The sequence below is a fragment of the Scyliorhinus torazame genome, chromosome 22 (genome assembly GCF_047496885.1).
Source record: "Scyliorhinus torazame isolate Kashiwa2021f chromosome 22, sScyTor2.1, whole genome shotgun sequence".
NCBI classification, from domain to species: Eukaryota; Metazoa; Chordata; class Chondrichthyes; order Carcharhiniformes; family Scyliorhinidae; genus Scyliorhinus; species Scyliorhinus torazame.
Window position 1 is genome coordinate 85,048,914 of NC_092728.1, and position 20,218 is coordinate 85,069,131.

The 20,218-nt window shown below is 49.5% G+C and overlaps 1 protein-coding gene across 1 annotated transcript; it reads left to right on the plus strand.

Annotated features, from left to right (window-relative positions):
* Window positions 1-14,939: 14,939 nt before the first annotated feature.
* Window positions 14,940-19,559, plus strand: LOC140398858 (small ribosomal subunit protein uS10-like). The gene is made up of 2 exons (XM_072487799.1): window positions 14,940-15,038; window positions 19,067-19,559. Exons 1-2 carry the CDS (start codon window positions 14,940-14,942, stop codon window positions 19,505-19,507), a joined length of 540 nt encoding a protein of 179 aa, XP_072343900.1. The 3' UTR covers window positions 19,508-19,559.
* Window positions 19,560-20,218: the final 659 nt, after the last annotated feature.

The window sequence follows — 20,218 nt, forward strand, 5'->3', positions numbered from 1 at the left end:
CTTCTGCTGGCGCCGTGGAGTCTGGCTTTGCTTTGTGTGTCCAAAATGTTACTTTTTGTTCCCGGGGATTGCTCAACAGTATGCAGATGGCTGCTACATTATTATGCTGATGGTCGCTGGTATCGATGTTGTCTGGCCTTTGCAGAGTTAAATACACAGCAAACCTGCAGCTGCTGGTTTCTGTCTATGTTGGCTGACTTTCCCATCAGCCTTTGCCGTTCGCCATTTTAAATCGGGAGCTCGCCAATTTAGGTGGCTACACTCCCTCCTTGTGATCCTAACGCGAAGCGTGAAGGATCACATAACTACGTTGCTTTCCATTTCCTGACCTGGGGAGAACTTCTTTCATGGCCTGTACACTGACCATAACTATGCAAAAACATTTTAACTGACAATTCTAAGGGGCATTATGTCAAACAGGGACATGCATTACAAAACAAAAAAATTGGGAACCTCTAACTATCCTTAATACACCACTCTCACTTAAACATTTCATCACTCGAACTTCCTCAACCATACAAACAAAATCATAGCAGTTTATACACATTTTTCCTGACTTGGCAGTCAAGCTCAGGATCGTACAATTGCTCATGAACAGTTTCTTTACATTTCTTTATGTACAATAAAACCGCAAATGAATGCTCTTTATTATAGATCGTGGGGGTCAGGGGTCTGGTCGTACCCGAAAATAGGAGATCTGATCCTATATACCGGGGTGCGAGCGCGGTAGGCTCTCCTTCTCCATTTCCGTAGACGCATAGTCTGCACGACGCAGCAGAGTATCGCCAATACCAGCAAGGATTCTATTACATATGGCAGAGAGTACCAGGTTATAAACCTGGCACACCAAGATGGTGCGGTGTCGCTGGTGACTGGGCTCTGGGTACTGTGGGGAAGTGAATCATTAAAGGCTGGGGGGCTTGATGTCATGGGGTTCGTGTTCACGCGCAACCAAATGTCCATTATCACGATGAACCATGCGAAGGAAGTCCTCATCGCTGTTCATTTTTCACTTCTCTTCTCTTCTCCGGTCCTGGAGCTTCTGGAGTTCTGTGGAATCAAGCATAGTGTCTGTAACTATCTTGGTTTAACATCTCGTATGATAGTCTGTCTGTCCCTTAGTGCCAATTACTCCCTTTATAATTGGTCACTATGTGTGACTCCCTCATTTTTTTTTCCCAACAACCAAATTTTAGGACAAGACACACTTTCAAATAATGAACCAGTGCGAGCCGTCTCGCAGACTCTGCGATCTACCATCCAAATGTTTCAGGATGTAAATAGCATGTGGTTGGCAACCTAAGGGTTACCTGAAACAAAACAAAACGTTTTGAACTAAAAGTTGCCGAAATGAGGTGCGTATGGGCTGCGACGGGTAAGAGTTGGATGGAGTCCCCGGGTAGGACGGCTACCAATGCCGTGTCTCCCCGACCCAAGCTGAGTTGACCAGAGGGGGGGTTCCCAGGCAGGGCGGGTTCCAAGCCGTTTCTCCACTGCCTGAGCAACCGACAAGAACGGGCAAGAAATGTAGTCATCGTGGGGGGCTGCCGTAGTGGTTCTTCCCTCAAACCAGAAGGGCAGTTATGAATGGGCGTGTGGTATCTGTCGGCAGACGGGTTCCGCTGAACTGGCGTCTGGGACCTTTACAAGTCTCTGTGGGCAAGTCCTCAGAGGTTTCTGCTGAAAACGCGTTGGGCCGTGGTAAAAAAAGTTTGCAGTCTGGCAAACAACATTTAACAAACTCACAAACAACATAAAACATGCTGCAGGTTCCATCAGAATGGACACCGTTTTCTCCCAAGCGGTTCCTTTAAAACACCATCTGGACACCTCAGGTATCGGTTGTGAACAGGGTCGCAAAGGGGTTCTCGTTTTGGGAGTCAGACTCATGGTCGTCATCTTCTCCCGGATGGCAAACTCTTGAATGTACTAAGGTTGATGGGGCTGCATGGTGTGATTTGGGGTCGCTCTCGTCGTTTCGGATGAGTCTGTATGAGTTGTCTCTGTGCCAATAGGTGGTGTCTAGTTGTGTGGGGACGGAATCGGGCTCGTCATGGTCGGTCGGTGGTCGGTGGTGGGGTTTGTTTAGGAAAGTGATCATGAAGGGATCACTCGGATCGTAGTCGGATTCGCTGGGTGTGGGTCCTGTTGCATGGGGATTGTAGGGGGGCGTGCTGTGGCTACTGTCCGAGTCACAGTCGCTGTCTCTGCTGCTGCAGTCGGTGGGCGTTCCGGGGCGGAGTGTATATTTCGCGGGTGGAGCCGAGGTCGAGTCCCTGGCTGGGTTGGACATGGTGGGGGTTGGTAGGGTTACGTTGGCTGTGGGCGGGGTGTGGTGTGAAGCGTCGAGCATGGCATGGTGTGAGTGGTTAGACTGGGTTCCATATGCCTTCAGCTGGTTGATATGGAACCACGCAATCTTTCCGTTGGGATACTTTATCTTGTGTACAGAAGGGCTTACTTTGTCCGCAATGGAGTACAGACCCGAGTACTTCGGTGACAGGAGTGTGCTGGGGTGCGTTCCGGTGGCACCCTCGAGGAAGCAGGTCGCAGGTCGGATCGCTCCCGCCCACGATGGGCAAACGGACCTGTTTCACAGGATTTCTTCGGGACCTGGCGGCCTGAATCGGTGGAGGAGACGAAGGGAAGAGGTTTTCCCCCTGGGGTGTGGACAGTTGGACCAGAAGTGGTCGAGTGGAGCGACAAAGATCGAAGCAGGAACAGCGGGGACACCAGACCGGGGGGCGAAGCATGGCGGACGGCAGGGACCAGGGAGCGGAGGCTCACTGGCCAAGAGAGCAGCAGATGGAGTTTTTGAGGAACTGCTTCACCGAACTGAAGAGGGATACGTTGGACCCGATGAGGGCTGTGATGAACCGAATGGTCGAGGCGCCGGCGGTCCAAGAGAAGGCGCTCAGGGAGGTCGAGGTGAAGCTCTCCAACCAGGCGGACACGGTAACGGAGCTGGAGCACGAGGTGGAGGAGCTGAACTCCTGCCAGAGGAGGATGCAGGAGCAGCTTGAAGACCTGGGGAATAGAGCCAGGAGGCAGAACCTGAGGATCGTGGGCCTCCCCGAGGGCTGTGAGGGATCGGATGCGGGTGCATACGTGATGGGTATGCTTGGAGCGCTGATGGGACCAGAGGCCTTCCCTCGACCCCTGGAGTTGGATCGGGCACATAGAGCCCCCGCAAGGAAGCCCAGGCCGGGCGACCGACCGAGGGCCTTGGTGGTCCGCTTTCACCGGCTGGCTGACAGGGATCGTGTGCTGCGATGGGCCAAGGCGGAGAGGAGCAGCAGATGGGAGAACTGCGAGGTGCGCATCTACCAGGACTTGGGAACGGAGCTGGCCAAGAGGCGTGCAGGATTCATCAAGGTGAAGGCAGCCCTCTACAAAAAGGAGGTGAGGTTTGGAATGCTGTATCCTGCGAAGCTTTGGGTTACGTTTGAGGAACTCCATCACTACTTCGAGACACCAGAACAGGTTTGGGCCTTTATTAAAGAGAAGAAGCTGGACTTGAACTAACGGGCACTTAGTTTTTTCAGTGCTCTACAGTGGCGGCGGTCTGTTAACCGAGCTTGCTTTGACTAGGAATGGACTTTTATTAAAAGAAGAAGCTGGACTTGAACTAAAGGACTCTGGGCTCACAGAGCTTTTGTGTGGCGGCGGTTTCTTAAATTATCCTGGACTGTAATGTTTTATCAAAGATTGTTTTCAGCCTGGACAGAGAGCGGGGGCTGTAGGGTGCACTGCTTAGGGTGATTTTGGGAGATTGTAACGGGGGGGGGGGGAGAGAGAGAGAGAGAGAGGGGCCCTGCAAGGGGGGCCCTGCACTGGGGGGGGTGGGGCAGCCGGGAAGGAGAGCAGAGAAAACTTAAGTGGGCGGGGGGGGGGGGGGGGGGGGGGGTGATCAGGGATCCCCCGGGGGAGAAAGTCGCTTGCAGGGAACAGCGTAGGAAACCAACAGCAGCAGCACCGGGGGGGGGGGGGGGGGGGGGGAGGATTAGAGCCACATTAGTTTAGTTGAACACGTGCGGCATGGGCAAACAGAGCTAATAGGGGAAGTGCTTTCGTTTTCAATATGTTAAGGCTTTTGTATATGGCCTTCTTTTTTCTCTGTAAATGTTACAAATCTGTTTTAAATAAAAAAACATTTTTAAAAAAGGAATGTGCTGGGGTTGTATACGGAGCGCATGACTTGCTGTCCTATACTGTACTCAGTCGCATGCACTTTCCTGTCGAAACAAGCCTTGCTCTGTTTCTTCCTTGTGCCCAATTTCACTGCGGCTGCTAGCTGAGCCGTTTTAACATTCTCCACTAATTGCTCTACTGCTTTCTCGTGTGTGAGGGCCGTCACTTCGGGGCTGGTCAAGTCTAAACCTAATAAAAATTCTGTGCCTTTCATGGGGCGTCCGGTCATGAGGGTGTGTGGGGTGTAACCTGTGGAAGTTGAAACTGTATTACGCAAAAACATCAGCGCAAAAGGGAGGACTGAGTCCCAAGTGGTGTTGTTTTGCTGGATCATTTTTCTGAGGGTGGATTTTAGGGTCCGATTCATGCGCTCCACGATACCACTCGACTGGGGGTGGTAAGCTATGTGGAATTTTTGGGTGATGCCAAATATCGTGAGGACGTTCTGCATGACACGTCCCGTAAAATGGGAACCTTGGTCGGATTCAATGCTGCGGGGGAGTCCCCATCTTGTAAAGATGTGGTGGGTCAAAATCTTCGCTGTGGTCTTTGCCGTGTTCGTTCTGGATGGGAATGCTTCCACCCATTTCGTAAACGTGTCCATCACAACGAGTACATATTTATAACCATTCCTGCAACGGGGCAATGGTCCTATAAAATCAATCTGGAGGTTAGTCCAGGGGCCATTAACGGGTCGGGTGTGACTAAGCTCAGCCTTTTTGGCATATCTGTCCGGATTATTCTGGGCGCAGATAAGACAATTCTCGATATAGTGATTTACATCGTGCTTTAAATTCGGCCACCAGCAGATCTGCCTGAGGTGGGCTGTAGTGGGATCAATTCCCTGATGTCCATGACCGTTATGGAACAAACAAATCAGTTGATTCCTGTCCTGATCAGGAACCACATAAAGGGTGTCTTTTAACACCACACCGTCATGTGTGGTCAGAGCATTTTTAAATCTCTCATAGGGTGCTGGATATTTTCTTTTTAAAATCTCCCTGAGATTACTGTCCTGCTTCTGGGCATCCACTAGATCCTCGATCCTAGTCTGTGAGACCTGAACTGCATTCACTGGTGCGCTTTCGGGGGTGTCCAAAAATATCCGTGCCTGGAACCTGCTTTAGCCAGTGCGTCGGCTTTTACATTTCCAGGGGGGGAGGAATGATGGTGACTTCGAACCTTGACTATCCCAAAAGTCCTGTTCTGTGCTCTCTCTAAGATGTGACGGAGCAATGGGGCTGAGGGGAGGGGTTTTCCGTCTGCGGAAACAAATCCTCTTGCTTTCCACAGGGGCAGGAATTCCGTAAGGCTGTTGCAGACATAGAGGCTATCCGAGTATATGTCTGCTGGGCTGGGGAAGGAATCTGGGTGGTCCACTATATATGCGATGGCCGCAGGTTCTGCTGCCTGCGCGCTGAAGTGGCCTGGCAGTTTTAATGATATTTCCTCTAGGGCACGTCCCTGCGCGTCCTCGACATATATACCGCAACCTGTTATGCGCTTCCCATCCAAGACTGTGGAAGATCCATCCACATAGATCTTTATGGGCTCACATGTGTCTGTGTGCTGGGGGCTCTGGGTTGAACTACCCATCTTTCTGGGGGGGGGGGGGGTTGCGATAAAGGGGCCTGTGTTGTGGTGTGGAGAGATAATTTCACATTCATGGGGGGTTTCGGGGTACTGTAAGTTGTCGGCTAAAAAGGTGTGCGCCTTTGTCCGTTTAACAGTGATGTCCCGTCCCTGCAAGAGAAGGGTCCATCTAGCTGCTCCAATCTGGCTTACTGTACCGTCCTTGAGTCGTCCGTCCAGTAAAAGTTGGGTGGGGGTGTGTTCGGTGAGAATTGTGATGGCGTTCAGTCCGGTAATATACGAAAAATACTGAACTGCCCAAAATACTGCGAGCAGGTGCCTTTCACAGGCTGAAAATCCCTGCTCCACAGCATCTAAAATTCTGGAGGCGTAAGCTACGGGCTTTAACTGGTCGTGCCGTTCCTGGAGGAGCATGGCCGAAAGGGTGCGGTCTGTGGTCGCTAACTCTATAGCGTAGGGGGAAAGCGGGTCTGGAACTTGTAGTGCGGGGGCTGCTATGAGTGATTGCTTCAACGCATCCACAGCATCCGTATGTTGCGGAAGCCATTCCCAGGGGGCTCCTTTCTTTAGGAGGTCTGAGAGGGGCGCTGCCTTGCTGGCGAAACCGTCAATGTGGTTTCGGCAGTAGCCAACCAGTCCTAAAAATGACCGGAGGGCTGAAACGTTCTGGGGAAGGGCCAATTTTGCAATCGAGTCAATCCTTTTATGCTCGATCTCGCGTTTACCGTACGTGATAATTGTTCCCAAATATATCACCTTATCTTCAAAAATCTGGGCCTTTTTGGGGTTGACTTTACAACCGATTGAGTGTAAGAGTTCCAGGAGTTCGGACAGAAGCTCGATGTGCTCTTCCTTGGTGTCTGTCTGCTGTAGCAGGCCGTCTACGTACTGGACCAGACATTCGGGGTGAGAGAATTTGGCTAAACCATTTGCCAGCTGTCGGTGGAAAATGGAGGGGGTGTTGTGGAATCCTTGTGGCAGGTATGTCCACGTGTACTGCTGATTTTTAAAAGTGAAGGCAAATTTGTACTGGCACGCCTTTGCCAATGGAATGGACCAGAATCCATTACTGACATCTAAAACCGTAAAGAATCGGGAATTGAGTCCCTGCTTGAGCATGGTCGCGGGACTTGTGGCTACTGTGGGGGCTGCTGCCGGGGTGATTTTGTTGAGTTCCCGGTAATCGATGGTCAGTCGCCATGATCCATCGGGCTTTCTCACTGGCCAAATCGGGGCATTATTAGTGGAGGCTACTGATCTAAGTACGCCCTGCTCTAATAAGCTCTCGATTACCTTTGAGATTGCTCCCTCTGCCTCTTGGGGAAATCCATATTGCTTTTGGGGTCTAGGGTCAGGTCCTGTGATCTGTACGGAGCCAGTCATCCGTCCACAGTCGTGCTTGTGGGTCGCGAATGCTGCCCTGTTCTTTTGCAGAACTGCCCTAAGCTGCTTGTCCGTACTAAGCGTGGTCGGGTTGAACCAAAATTCGCCGACTACTCTAATTTTGTTCGCGTATTCTCCTATGTTGAGCGTTGCGGGTGCTCTTGCGGACTTTGCCATTTTCCAGACACACTGGTTGACTGGATCAAAGGATAGATTGTGGGAATTCATAAAATCGATTCCCAGAATGTGTTCTGCTGTGTGGGGCAGGTCAACTAAAACCACGGGGTGCTTGGTGGTGATGGTACCGATTTGAATGTACAGGGGCTGTGATGTGTCCCTGCTGTGAGTGGCCTGTAAAGTCGCTGAGGGTGATTGTGGCTGTAGTGGGCCACGTGTCCTTTTGAAACAGGTTGGAGGAATTTATTGTGGTGCGGGACCCTCCTGTGTCCCATAGAAATTCGATGGGCTGTCCCCGAATTTTCGCTGCAACTACAGGTCGTCCGGACCTATCCCAAAGGGTGTCGCAGACCCAACTGGGAGAGCCCGTACACCGTCAGTCCGTTCCGGTCAGGTCCGTCTGATCTGAACGGGCGCTAACACTATGAATGGGCTCTGTCTTCTTCTTACTCAGAGTGCCCGTCTGCTTGCAAAGTGTCCCAGCTGTCCACAGTTGTAACACTCCTGTGACTTTTGTGGGGGGCTGTTTCCTTCATTTACCCATGCCGAGTTCTGGTGTGTTTTTACTGCCTGTATATCTGCGTCGGCCTGCTTTTCCTCTGGACTTTTGACTGCGGGTTTGCTTTGTATAGATTGCTCCCAAGCCCGGGACAATCTTTTCACTACCCACGCTTTCTGTCCTGTTTCTGTGGCATGGGAGATAAGGGTGCGGGTCCATTTGGCCATATTGTCTGGGGACAAATGGGCACGGTCTAAGTCTCCAAAGACTGCTGCAAAGTGGATCCACAGGCGTCCAGGAAACGCTGTGGGTAGCTCGGCTTTCTTTTGCCTGCATTTGTTGAGGCCATCTACGGGGTCACCCCGGTTATACCCGATCGCATCCAGGATCGCGGTATGCATTTCTGCAAGGGTGCCTCCTCCTACATTTTGTGGGTCGGGAAGGGCTGCTGCTACTGAAGTGTCTAAACTTAAAACTGTGAGCTTTACATGCTCTCGCTCATCCAGGCCGTACATGGTCGCCTGATGCCTAACTATGGCAAAGAAATGGTGGGGGTCTGAGGTGGGGAGGAACGGTGTGATCTTACCGCACACGTCCCGTCATTGGGTCCCTGTTAAGGGGGTGGAGTATAGAAAATCCGTATCGTCCAATGTGGCTGTGCGGTGGGTGGTTACTGGGTTCATTGGAGCCTGAACTATCTGCTGTGCGGGGGGTTGGGGCGCTTTCCTCTTTCGTGGCTTTCCCTGCGAACGTGTTCCCTGAACATATCTCTGCCCTGTTTCATTTAATTCTTCTCAATCAGGGCCGTCTTCCTCATCTAACTTCCAAAGGTTTCCTGGAATCCTTTCTGAACTGAAAGCAGCGATTGCAGCTCTGCAATCTGCTTCTGGCACTTTGCGTGATCTAGCGTGCTTTGTCTTTGCTCTGTGGTGGCAGCATGGAGTGCTCTTAATGCTGCCTTTAGGTCGCTGCACTGTCTCTGCAATGCTTCTACCTGCTTTTCTGTTTCTTCACGTACCAGGACTGCACGTTGCGTGTCCTGATAGGCCTTTTCATATTGGGACTGGGAGCTGCTTAAGTGCGCCAGACAAGACTGGTGTGCCCTTTTGGCATCCTCCACCTCGCCATCTTTTGCTGCCAACTTCCTTCTCAATTCTAAATTCTCTCGCTCTACCTCGCTTACATCGACCTTACTCATTCGATGTATGCCCTCTACCTCTTTCCGGAGTGTCCTAACGACCTCCTCTGTGTCTCGCAATTGTGCCAAGCAGGACACAATTGCCATCGGCTTGCGAGCTTTTCCTAAGCTCTTTTTGTGGATCTCGCTCAGGTTCTCCCACCAAGTATGTCCTATACTCCCGGGGCCTGATTCCTCGTTGTCACAGAATTCATTCCAAAGGGGCCATCCTTTCCCTTTGAGATATTTCCTGATCTCTTCCTCCCAAATGGGACATTGTCCCACTCTACTGCTGCTGGTCGCTGCGACCGCAAATTCCTCTGGGTTCATGAGTCGTTGCATTGCCTGCATTGCCATCTTTCCTATCCGAGTGCTGCTCTTCAAATTTGGGACAGGGGTATTAATCCGAATGCTGCTCTTCCAATTTGGGACAGGGGTATTAAGGCGGTGCTGTAAATACGGGTACGGCTTTCGCTACTTTCCGAAATACAAACTCCCGACAGTTTTGTCGCAACAAAACAATCTATCAGTTTTACCTTATCGCCCTGTTAGTTACGCACGCATACACACACTTCCAAATTATGAGTATTGATCAGAACTGCTTGAACGCTTGTGGTTTTCTGTTCCCAATTGGATCTCTAATTCAAATTCTTGGGTTCTCCCGGAGTGGTTTTGCCACTTCTAGATCGGGTCCCATCAGATGTCGCCAAATAATGTTGCTAACTTTCTCCTTGGTTCAATTGCTCTGTTTTATTACCTTTGCTCTCGAGTCGCCAGGTATCTTTATGATACCGCCACGAGGTTCACGTCCGAGTAATGATCAATAACTCAATATACCGATTAGTAAGATTCAAATCAAAGCACATTTATTATACACAGTAATCGCTACTCATGCACAAATTCTACGTCTAAGCTACTTCTACAACTAACAGGCCTGTACTTAACTTCGGACTGGCCCACCAGGTCAGAGGAACAAATGGCCTTTCGTTCGGGTTCTGAGTCTGCGGAATTCGATGTTGGTACGGATTGGTAGTTAGGAGCACCTATCTCGCAGCGAGCATTGAATTAAGACTTACTTTGTTCGGGGGTCACTGCACCGGTCACGGTCAATGTTGGTTTGTGTTCCTGGGTGACCCGGGCAGGACGCAGAGGTGAAGAGAGCTGAAGAGAGAGTGATTTGAACTTGGGGCTTAACTCTTATAGTCCCCAGGGGCTTCCCGCCTTTTGGGGCGGACCCTGTACCTGGTCCCAAGTGATTGGACTTTGTCCCAATCGCTTGGTTCGATTTCTCCAATACTGGAGCGGTTCCCTGATCGATAGGCGGTCTTGAGGTGCCCGTTCACCTCCTTTGTTTTGGCTCCCGCTGGCGCCGAGGAGTCTGGCTTTGCTTTGTGTGTCCAAAATGTTACTTATTGTTCCCGGGGATTGCTCATTAGTATGCAGATGGCTGCTACATTGTTATGCTGATGGTCGCTGGTATTGATGTTGTCTGGCCTTTGCAGAGGTAAATACACAGCAAACCTGCAGCTACTGGTTTCTGTCTATGTTGGCTGACTTTCCCATCAGCCTTTGCTGTTCGCCATTTTAAATCGGGAGCTGGCCAATTTAGGTGGCTACAAAATCTTGGGGGAGGGGGGTGGCAGGGGGAGGAGACATAAGGGGCATTTCACCATAGGAGTGAACTGGACCAGGGGAGGAGGGGGGGCAGGGACGATGATGAGGCCGGTGTGGTTGTGGGGCGAGACTACAGACATCGCATAGCATCGACTGGGTTGAAGCGGCTCAAATGTGTTGCGCAGATAAAAGATCCGTCCCAACATTGTACAAGTAAAATTCAAGCCTTAGAATCTGTCCCCCGGCCCCTGAGGAGTACCATGTTTTGTTATGCTCTTGACGTAGCGTAAGCTGCTTCCTTGATGTGCACTCTGACAAAGGAAGGTTCAGACTTGGAGACAGCTTTAACACATTTAATAAACTGTTAACGATTCTCCTCCTTGGATTCGACTCTCCTGCGATAGCTACTCAGACTAACTAACCAGTCTGCTACAATCCACGTGGTGGGTGTGATGTGTTTCAATCAACCCTGTCTGTACTCACTAAGTGTCTCCACTGGAAAGATAAAGATCATGTGTGCTGTGTTCTTATATATGGGTTGGTGTAATGCCCCCTGTGGTAGTGTCACGTCTGGGTGTGTCGTGACTGCCAATTGGTCGTGTCCTATCTTACTGGCCTATTGGTTGAATGTCTGTGTGTCATGATGTCTCTGGTGCTCCCTCTGGTGTCTAGCTAGGTGTAGTGTGTTCACATTAACCCCTTGCATATTTACAGTGATGCATATCACTACATCCCCTCTTTTTTCATGTTACATATTTTCTGTACAGTGTTAAAGAAAATTGAACAAAATAGATAGATAAGTGATGACATGTACAAGTTATGATGAGTGATGATTACACAATAAGTCCAAATCATATGCATGAGTCCAAAGTTCAGTAATTATCATGGTCGAATGGCTTTCTTGTTTGGTTGGTGAGTTGGTGATGTTGATGGTGACATTGCTTTGCAAATGCCGTCAGTGTCCCTGTGCGTAATGAACCAAGAAGTGGACAAATCACTTTGTTGTCTGATTTGGACTCTTGTTTTCTTTCGATGCTTATGGTAGCAATTCTTGATGGCACCTGTCCTGAAAGCCGGGTTGCCTGTCGGTAGTGTAGCAAACGTGAATTGGAAAGATGCATCGTCCTGCCATGGTATGTCATTGTACTGAGTTGAGCAGTAACAGTGTCCCGCATTTGCAGAGTTGTACCATGTCATACCAGTCGTAGTTCCATTGGTGTTGTTTTTGTCGTGCTTGTTGTCGACGCTGTTGCCTTTGGTACGCGTCTTGTTATTGTCTTTGATGTGGTTTTTGTGTTGGTTTGTTTTGTTGTCATGTTTGCTGCGCTCAAGGACCACACCATAATACGAGTCCTTCACACAGTTACTTGTGTCAGCGTGCTTTGTGGCATCTGCTGTTTCCTTGCGCGTGCCGTCACTGAGTTTGCGACGCTCCCCGTCTGGAGTCATGTCCGGCTTACTTGAATCAGCTTTGGCTTGTCGATTCTCCCCGTCTGGAGTCATTGCAGGTTCACTTGCATCTTCTGAGGTTTCTTGATGCTCCACGACCGGAGTCAAACAGTTCAGGAATGCATTCGCTTGTGGAGAGGCTCGAGCGAATGAGGATTGAATTAACGTGTGTCACCGGAGTCACCAGTAGTCTCACTGTGATTGTCGAGTGCCTCTGTACATTCTAGCTGAGGTCTGTCACGTTGCACATCTGGTATGGGAAGTGAGATGCCGTCGTCACTTGTTGCACATACAGTGGGTAGAGCCTCAGTGTCTTCTTGTCGTTCACTTGAGCTAGATAGACTGTCAGTGTCTTCTTCTGGTGGCTCAAACAATCTGGGTGGACTGTCTTAGTCGCTTTGTTGTTCACGTGAGCGTGGTAGACTGTCATAATCTTCTTGCTGTTCACTGGAGCGTGGTAGACTATCATAGTCTTCTTGCTGTGCACTTGAGCATGGCAGACTGTCATAGTCTTTCTGTTGTTCACTTGATCGTGGCAGACTTGCATTGTCTGCTGCTGGTTGCTCAGAGGAGGTTGCTAGACCCTCATGGTCTTGTTCATGCAAGGACTGCGCTCTAGAGTCTTGCGTTCCTTCCATCGTGGAGTCTGTCCACCAGCTCGCCGTGGAGGCTTGTGTCACTCCCTCTGTGGAGTCTTGCAGCGTTCCCTGTGTGGAATCGTGCATTGGTCTCGCTGTGGAGACTGTCATCACTTCTTGTTCATGCAAGGACTGCGCACTGGAGTCTTGCGTTGCTTCTATCGTGGAGGCTGTCCACGAGCTCGCTGTGGAGGCTTGTGTCACTCGAGTCACTTCTTGTGTGGTGATGTGCAGTTGTCTCGCTGTGGAGTCTTTCATCGCTTTCTGTGTGGAGGCTGGAACCCTTCGTGGTGCGTGGACCACTCTCTGTGTGGTCGGGGACTCTTCGTGGTGCGTGGACCACTCTCTGTGTGGAGTCGGGGTCCCTTTACGGTGCGTGGACCACTCTCTGTGTGGCAGCAGGCTGCTCTCTGTGGGCTTGTACTGCTGTCTGTCTCTTGGCGTCAGGCCGCAGCATAATCCTGCACTCACGAGTCGGGATGTCGTATATGCTGGGCTGAAGATCCTCAAATCTGAAGAATACATCCGTGTCTGTGTCGGATTCTTCACTGTCGAACACATCCCGTTGCGGTTCGGATTTGGTACTGGGGTCGCCATCTTCAATGATGAAATCCTCGTCTGAGTTGTTGTCTACAAAAAACATATCATCTCCTAGGGCGGTGCCAACTGCTTGTTGCAAGGTTCTGTAGAGGTTACTTTTAGCTACTGGTCAAATTTCAGACATTGTGCTGTCGTTCCAGGTGAAAGAATCTTGTTTTGAGGCCTTAAAAATGTTTTTCTTGTTTTGGGACATTTCCCCTTTAAGTGGGCATGGTTCGGGGCCTCTGACGTCATGACGCTTCTAACGTAGAGCGTATGAATGGATTGCTCATGCGCAGATTGCTGTTGCTTTACTTTGCACTTTTTCCAAGATGGCCGCCAATCAAAATTGTCGTTTGTTGCTCCGGTACCTCGGCCTCGTGGTTAGTATTGGCGCCTCTTTTACCGTTTTCTGTTGGCTTCTTTGTGTTTTTCTCGCAGTATCGTTCGAACTTGTACAGGACTGTCTGAAATTTACTCTTGTCTTGCCCTTTGGAGAACTTGAATGTTTTGAAGATTTCTTCTGCTCTTGCGCCCGCGATGGTGAGCAGAAGCTCTGTCTTTTCAGCATCGGCTACGCCTTGTAGGTCGGCTGCTACCAGGAAGATTTCAAACCTTTGCCTGAATGCACGCCTGTTTGCACTGTGATTGCCGTGGCACCTGAGCCGCTGTGGAACCGGAATCTCGATCATCTTGCCTAGCTGCTGTTGCTGGTTGTCACGAATTTGTTGAGTTGAGCTATAGGGATTCAACAGGTCACTCCTTGGTACCATGTTTTGTTATGCTCTTGTCATAGCATAAGCTGCTTCCTTGATGTGCACTCTGACAAAGGAAGGTTCAGACTTGGAGATAGCTTTAACACATTTATTAAACTGTTAACGATTTTCCTACTTGGATTCAACTCTCTTGTTAATCCTGTTATAGCTACTCAGACTAATTAACCAGTCTGCTACAATCCACGTGATGGATGTGATGTGTTTCAATCAACCCTGTCTATACTCACTAAGTGTCTGCACTGGAAAGAGACTGAACATGTATGCTGTGTCCTTATATATGCGTTGGTGTAATGCCCCCTGTGGTAGTGTCACGTCTGGGTGTGTTGTGACTGCCCATTGGTCGTGTCCTATCTTACTGACCTATTGATTGAATGTCTGTGTGTCATTTGTCTCTAGTGCTCCCTCTGGTGTCTAGCTAGGTGTAGTGTGTTCACATTAATCCCTTGTGTATTTACAGTGATGCATATCACCACATACTACTCAGCACATGCTACTCCCAGATACTCCTTGCTGTTACCCAACACGCAAATGCAATCACACACCTCTACTCAATTCCCTCCCCAGACAAACACACTTAGAATCCTCTCTCCCCAACACCGCCACCACCCCTTTCACTTAGAATCCCTTCTCCCCAGACCCCTGTTGCGGTAGAAATGACTACTCTTGAGTCTATGAGATTCAAGCTAGCATTTGCAAGGGAGAGCAAGAATCTCAGCCCGTCCAAGGAACACCTCTCCAAGCTAAAGTGTGTACAGCACATGTCCATTGTTCTTATCTTCCTACTTTTCATTATAATGACTAGGGGCTGGTCAGTGTGAAGTCCACATGTAGTTGCAGCACAGGCGTCCCGACCATTCCCATGGATGAAAGGAGATCGCCGGCAGGAGCTTCTGATGCTGCTGGGACACCGAGCACCTGTGCATGACCCTCTCAATGTCCCCATTAATGCCGGACCATCAGATGTAACGACTGGCCAACATCTTCATCTTAGAGGCACTCAGGGCCCACTGGGTAGGGACTCCTGATCCTGTGGCGGGATTACAACTCCCCACAATATGACACCTTCCTCCATGCTGAGTTCCGAGAACTTCTGGGCAAAAGGCCGGAGGGCTACAGGAAGAATCGTCTGCATTTCTCCACTCAAAAACACGAGGCAAGGTTTTGCCAGTCCCGATGCTGCTGTGTCCATGCGCGCACCTGAGTAACAATCACCGGCATGGTATCCATAAAGTTCAGAGTTCCAACCACTTCATCTGCCACGGGTGGGGATGGGGCACTTATGGGCAACAGTAGATGACTGAGTGTTTGGCATGGGCAATCTGCGTACCCGGGCGGTGTCGAAGTGTGTATTCATGCGTGGCGAGTAGAGGCGTCCAATGTTTAATTCCATAGCGTGCACGTCCTGCGCCAAGTTCTCCATTGCAGATATCACTCTCGCAGTGTTGGCCTCATTGCATTGCATTGATGGCACTATCTCCTTGGTCAGAAGGCAATTGAACTCCTCCAGTCGGACTTGCAGTCCAAGGAGAGACACTGTCATCACTTCCTGATTCTCGTGATTCTGCCTTTGCAGTTCCACCAGCTCGGGACAATCCTGGACAGGTCATTGTCCAGTAGCTCAGCAGAATCCTGGGCTCTGACATTCCTCCGAGTGCCTGCTGTCGATTATCAGCTGTGAGGTGCTCACCAATGAGTGACCCAGAAGCCTGCCTACTAATTAATCCCACCGAGGTGCGAGTATCTGCACTGGTGGAGGGTGTGGGTGACATCCATGACGTGGTCCTGTTTATGGCAAGTTTGACCAGGCCCAGGAGCAGGTTTATGAGGAGGTCCTCCTCCCTCCTCACCATTCTCCGCACTGGGCAACGCTTGGGACTCTAATCAGTGGCTTTGAACTTATGCTCAGCATATTTCACTTGTCAAGAGAATGTCACTTTAAGAAATGTCTGTCTGCTCATGTTACTGCAGTGATGTCAGAGTGTGGGTGGAGCTGAGCTCTGGTTCTGCTTTTTAGTTTCACTTTGAGAAAAGCTTGGGTGCATTTGTGTTTTTTGGGGTTTTGTTTTTTTCAGTGTTGGAGCTGAAGCCAGACAAAGCAGGCGTACTGCTGTTCTCTCTGCCATGAAAAGACTATCTCTTGATAATTTGGTGAATTCAGAATTATAAATGTTCTCAGTAGTGAATGCAAACCTAATGTGCTTCTGTTAAAAGGTGTTCCTTTGGTCTTCTGGATGTTGTTTGGGAAGTTATTAAGGATTACTTAGTGTTGTATTCTTTGGGGGTTGTACTTGAATTGATAGTTGCTAAGATATTCACTGGGACTTCCGGGTGCGGCGATGACCAGCTAAGTCGCACGTTTCGGCAGCTCCCGGTGGAACGGACGTTTGGGCTCTTAATAGGAGCCCCATCGGCAATTTTAACGGCAAATAACACTGTGCGGTAATCCAGAAGGGAATCCCCCCTGGACACGGATGGAAAAAAGAGAGGAAAGTAGCCGGATTGCGGTGGATCCTCAAGAACAGCGGCCAGGAAGGCAGGCATAAAGCAAGATGGCGTCGGAAGGAGGCAGTTTAATATGGGGCCCTGACCAACAAGAGTTCCTGCGGCGTTGCATAGATGAACTCAAAAAGGAGATGAAGAAGGAGCTGTTGGCCCCGATATTACAAGCGATTGAGGGGCTAAAGGAGGAGCAAAAGACCCAGGAACAGGAGCTTCGGGTCATGAAGGCAAAGGCTGCTGAAAATGAGGACGACATACAGGGCCTGGTGGTGAAAACGGAGATCCATGAGGCACAACACAAAAGATGTGTGGAAAGGCTGGAGGTGCTGGAGAACAATGCGAGGAGGAAGAACCTAAGGATTCTTCGTCTTCCCGAAGGTGCAGAAGGGGCGGACGTCGGGGCATATGTGAGCACGATGCTGCACTCGTTAATGGGATCGGAGGCCCCGACGGGTCCGCTGGAGGTGGAGGGTGCCTATCGGGTTATGGCGCGAAGACCGTGGGCTGGAGAAATTCCTCGAGCAATAGTTGTGAGATTTCTCCGATATAAGGACAGAGAGATGGTCCTCAGATGGGCCAAGAAAACTCGGAACAGTAGGTGGGAGAATGCGGTGATCCGCGTGTATCAAGATTGGAGTGCGGAGGTGGCGAGAAGAAGGGCAAGCTTTAATCGGGCCAAGGCGGTGTTGCATAAAAGGAAGGTCAAATTCGGAATGTTGCAGCCGGCGAGACTGTGGGTCACACATCGAGGGAAACACCACTATTTCGAAACGGCAGACGAGGCGTGGACATTTATTGTCGAGGAGAAGCTGGAGTGAGCGGGCCAGAAAAAGAACGTTTGGGACAAAAGTGGGGTGGGTGAATTTGTGGGATGAAGGGGGGAAAAGGGGGAAGAGAGGACTTCCCAGATTGTTAAACCTGCGACCCTGTAACTTCTCTCTCTTCCCCATGTCGTGGGGGAGGGGGTGAGGGAGGATGAGGAGCTGTGGGCGCTGGCCATTGGGGGCGGGGCCAAAAGGGGTAATCATGGCGGGAACAGGGAAGCAGGAAGGAGGGGGGCCTCGCACAGTGTGAGCCGAGGTCACGGGGGGAAGCCGAGGTCGGCCAGAGTTTGCTGACTTCTGGGAGCAACATGGGGGGTCCAATTACGCTAGCTTGGGATCTAGCGGGGGGGGGTTAACTGGGTTGCTGCTGCTGGGGAGAAGGGGGAGCTGGTATGGGAGGGGGGGGTCGGGGCGGGGGGGCGCTGCCTGGGGGGGATACAGCTACGTGGGAACCGGGTGAGGAGCTGGATTGAAAAAGGAAATGGCTAGTCGTCAAGGGGGGGGGGGGTAAAGAGCCCTCCATCCCGGTTGATCACGTGGAATGTGAGAGGGCTGAACGGGCCGATTAAGAGGGCACGGGTACTCGCACACCTAAAGAAACTTAAGGCAGATGTGGTTATGCTTCAGGAGACGCATCTGAATCTGACAGACCTGGTTAGACTTCACAAAGGATGGGTGGGGCAGGTGTTTCATTCGGGGCTAGATGCTAAGATATTCACTGTATGTTTTAAAAAGGTTAACTTGAGTTCATGGAATAAACATTGTTTTGCTTTAAAAAATACTTTCCCATTTCTACTATACCACACCTGTCGAGTGGGCTGTGTGCTCCCCATACCACAATCTATTAAAAGTTGTGGGTCAGGTGAACTCCATGATACACTTTGGGGTTCTCTAAACTCTGGCCCATAACAAATTGGGGGCTCGAGAGGGATAAAAGTCTATCTATTGGATTGGCTTAGTGAACTTAAAGACAGTGTGGGGTGAGCATATTGTGGTTGCTTTTCAGGAGTGGTATTCTAGTTTAGTGGGGAGTGTGTTGTGGACAATGACTCCTTCAGAGACTCTGAAGTTTTTGGGGGTGGAGACAGTCACACGCAGTTCCTTACGGACAGAGACTAAAAAGAGACTGTTAGATTTGGCAAAAACATTACAGTTAACATTACCTGACAAAATGCGAAAAGATGAGGTAATTATGGTGGTGGTTAAGCATTTAAAGTTGCCTGAGATACAGTTTGACTCATTGGAAATGGCAAAATTAATTACAATTTAAACATATGGGACAGGAGAAAGAATTAAAACAGCTTGAATACGAAAGGGAGGGAGAGGAAAAAGAAAAGGAGAAAGAAGAAAGGAGAAAAGAAAGATTAGCTCTAGCAGAACAAAAAGAAAGAAAGGGAGATACAGATCAGGGAAAAAGATAAAGAGAGAGTTTGAACTTCAGAAAATGGCCATGAAACATGACAGTCAGTTAAAATTGGCGGACGTAGCTCTTCCAGCCGTGACTGCGGCCCGAGTGCAGGTTGGCAGGCTCCGTGCGCTCCTGGCTCACCGCTGTTCGTTCTCTTTCAGAGTCCCAAGCGAAGAAGTCGACGGATAAGTCGGTCAGGAAGTTACCATGGCATTCCCGTAACAGCCTCCCCGAACAGGCGCTGGAATGTGGCGACTAGGGGCGTTTCACAGTAACTTCATTGAAGCCTACTTGTGACAATAAGCGATTTTCATTTCATTTCATTTCATTCATTTCATTTCATTCATTTAAAGATCCTGGCAAAGCACCTGTGGAACAGCAGATCGCAATTCAGCAAATTAGAATTACCTTGACCAGCCGGAATGTAAAATCACTTGAGAAGGTTTGTGCTGATCTTATTCGTGGTGCCAAAGAGAAGAGTCTGAAGGTCAAGAGACCTGTTTGCATTCCCACCAAGACTCTGCCTATCACAACAAGAAAGACTCCTTGTGGTGAAGGTTCCAAAACCTGGGATCGCTTCCAAATGAGGATCCACAAGCGTCTGATTGATTTACACAGTCCATCTGAAATTGTGAAACAGATCACCTCCATTAGTATCGAGCCTGGTGTAGAAGTGGAAGTTACAATTGCTGACGCCTAAATGTCTATGGAAATAAGTACAATAAAATGAACTTAAAATCCTAAAAAAAAAATGTTTTTAATTGGCGGACGTAAAGGAAAACGTACAGTTGGATGATAGTGATGAGGATAGTGAGAAAGAGCATCAAAGTCAAAGGCTTGGTGGGGATCTATTTAAATATGTCCAAGCATTGCCACGGTTTGACGAGAAGAAGGTGGAAGCCTTTTTCCTTTCATTTGAGAAGGTCGGTAAACAAATGAAATGGCCACAGGACATGTGGGTATTACTGATTCAAACAAAGCTGATAGGTAGGGCTAGTGAAGTGTTTGCATCACTACCGGAGGAGTTATCTGGGACGTATGAGGAGGTGAAAAAAATCCATCTTAGGTGCATATGAACTAGTGCCTGAAGCCTGCAGACAAAGGTTCAGAAATTTAAGGAAAGAATTTGGTCAAACCTACATTGAGTTTGAAAGGATCAAACAGAGTAATTTTCATAGGTGGATAAGGGCTTTGAAAATAGACCAAACGTATGAAGCTCTCAGAAAAATTATACTTTTGGAGGAGTTTAAAAATTCAATTCCTTATGTAGTGAGAACTCATGTGGAAGAGCAAAGGGTTAAAACTGCGAGATTAGCAGCAGAAATGGCAGATGATTATGAATTAGCTCATAAGCTTGGTTTCCGACATCAGTTTCAGCCTGTGAGGGATAGAAATTGGGGATATGAGAAAT

What these genes read in the sequence shown, in the direction of transcription:
- LOC140398858 (XM_072487799.1), top strand. Translation starts at nt 14,940, where the DNA reads ATGAAAGGAGATCGCCGGCAGGAGCTTCTGATGCTGCTGGGACACCGA. An exon ending in TTAATGCCGGACCATCAGAT is followed by an intron (nt 15,039 to 19,066) that starts GTAACGACTGGC and finishes TGTGGCGACTAG; the next exon opens with GGGCGTTTCACAGTAACTTC.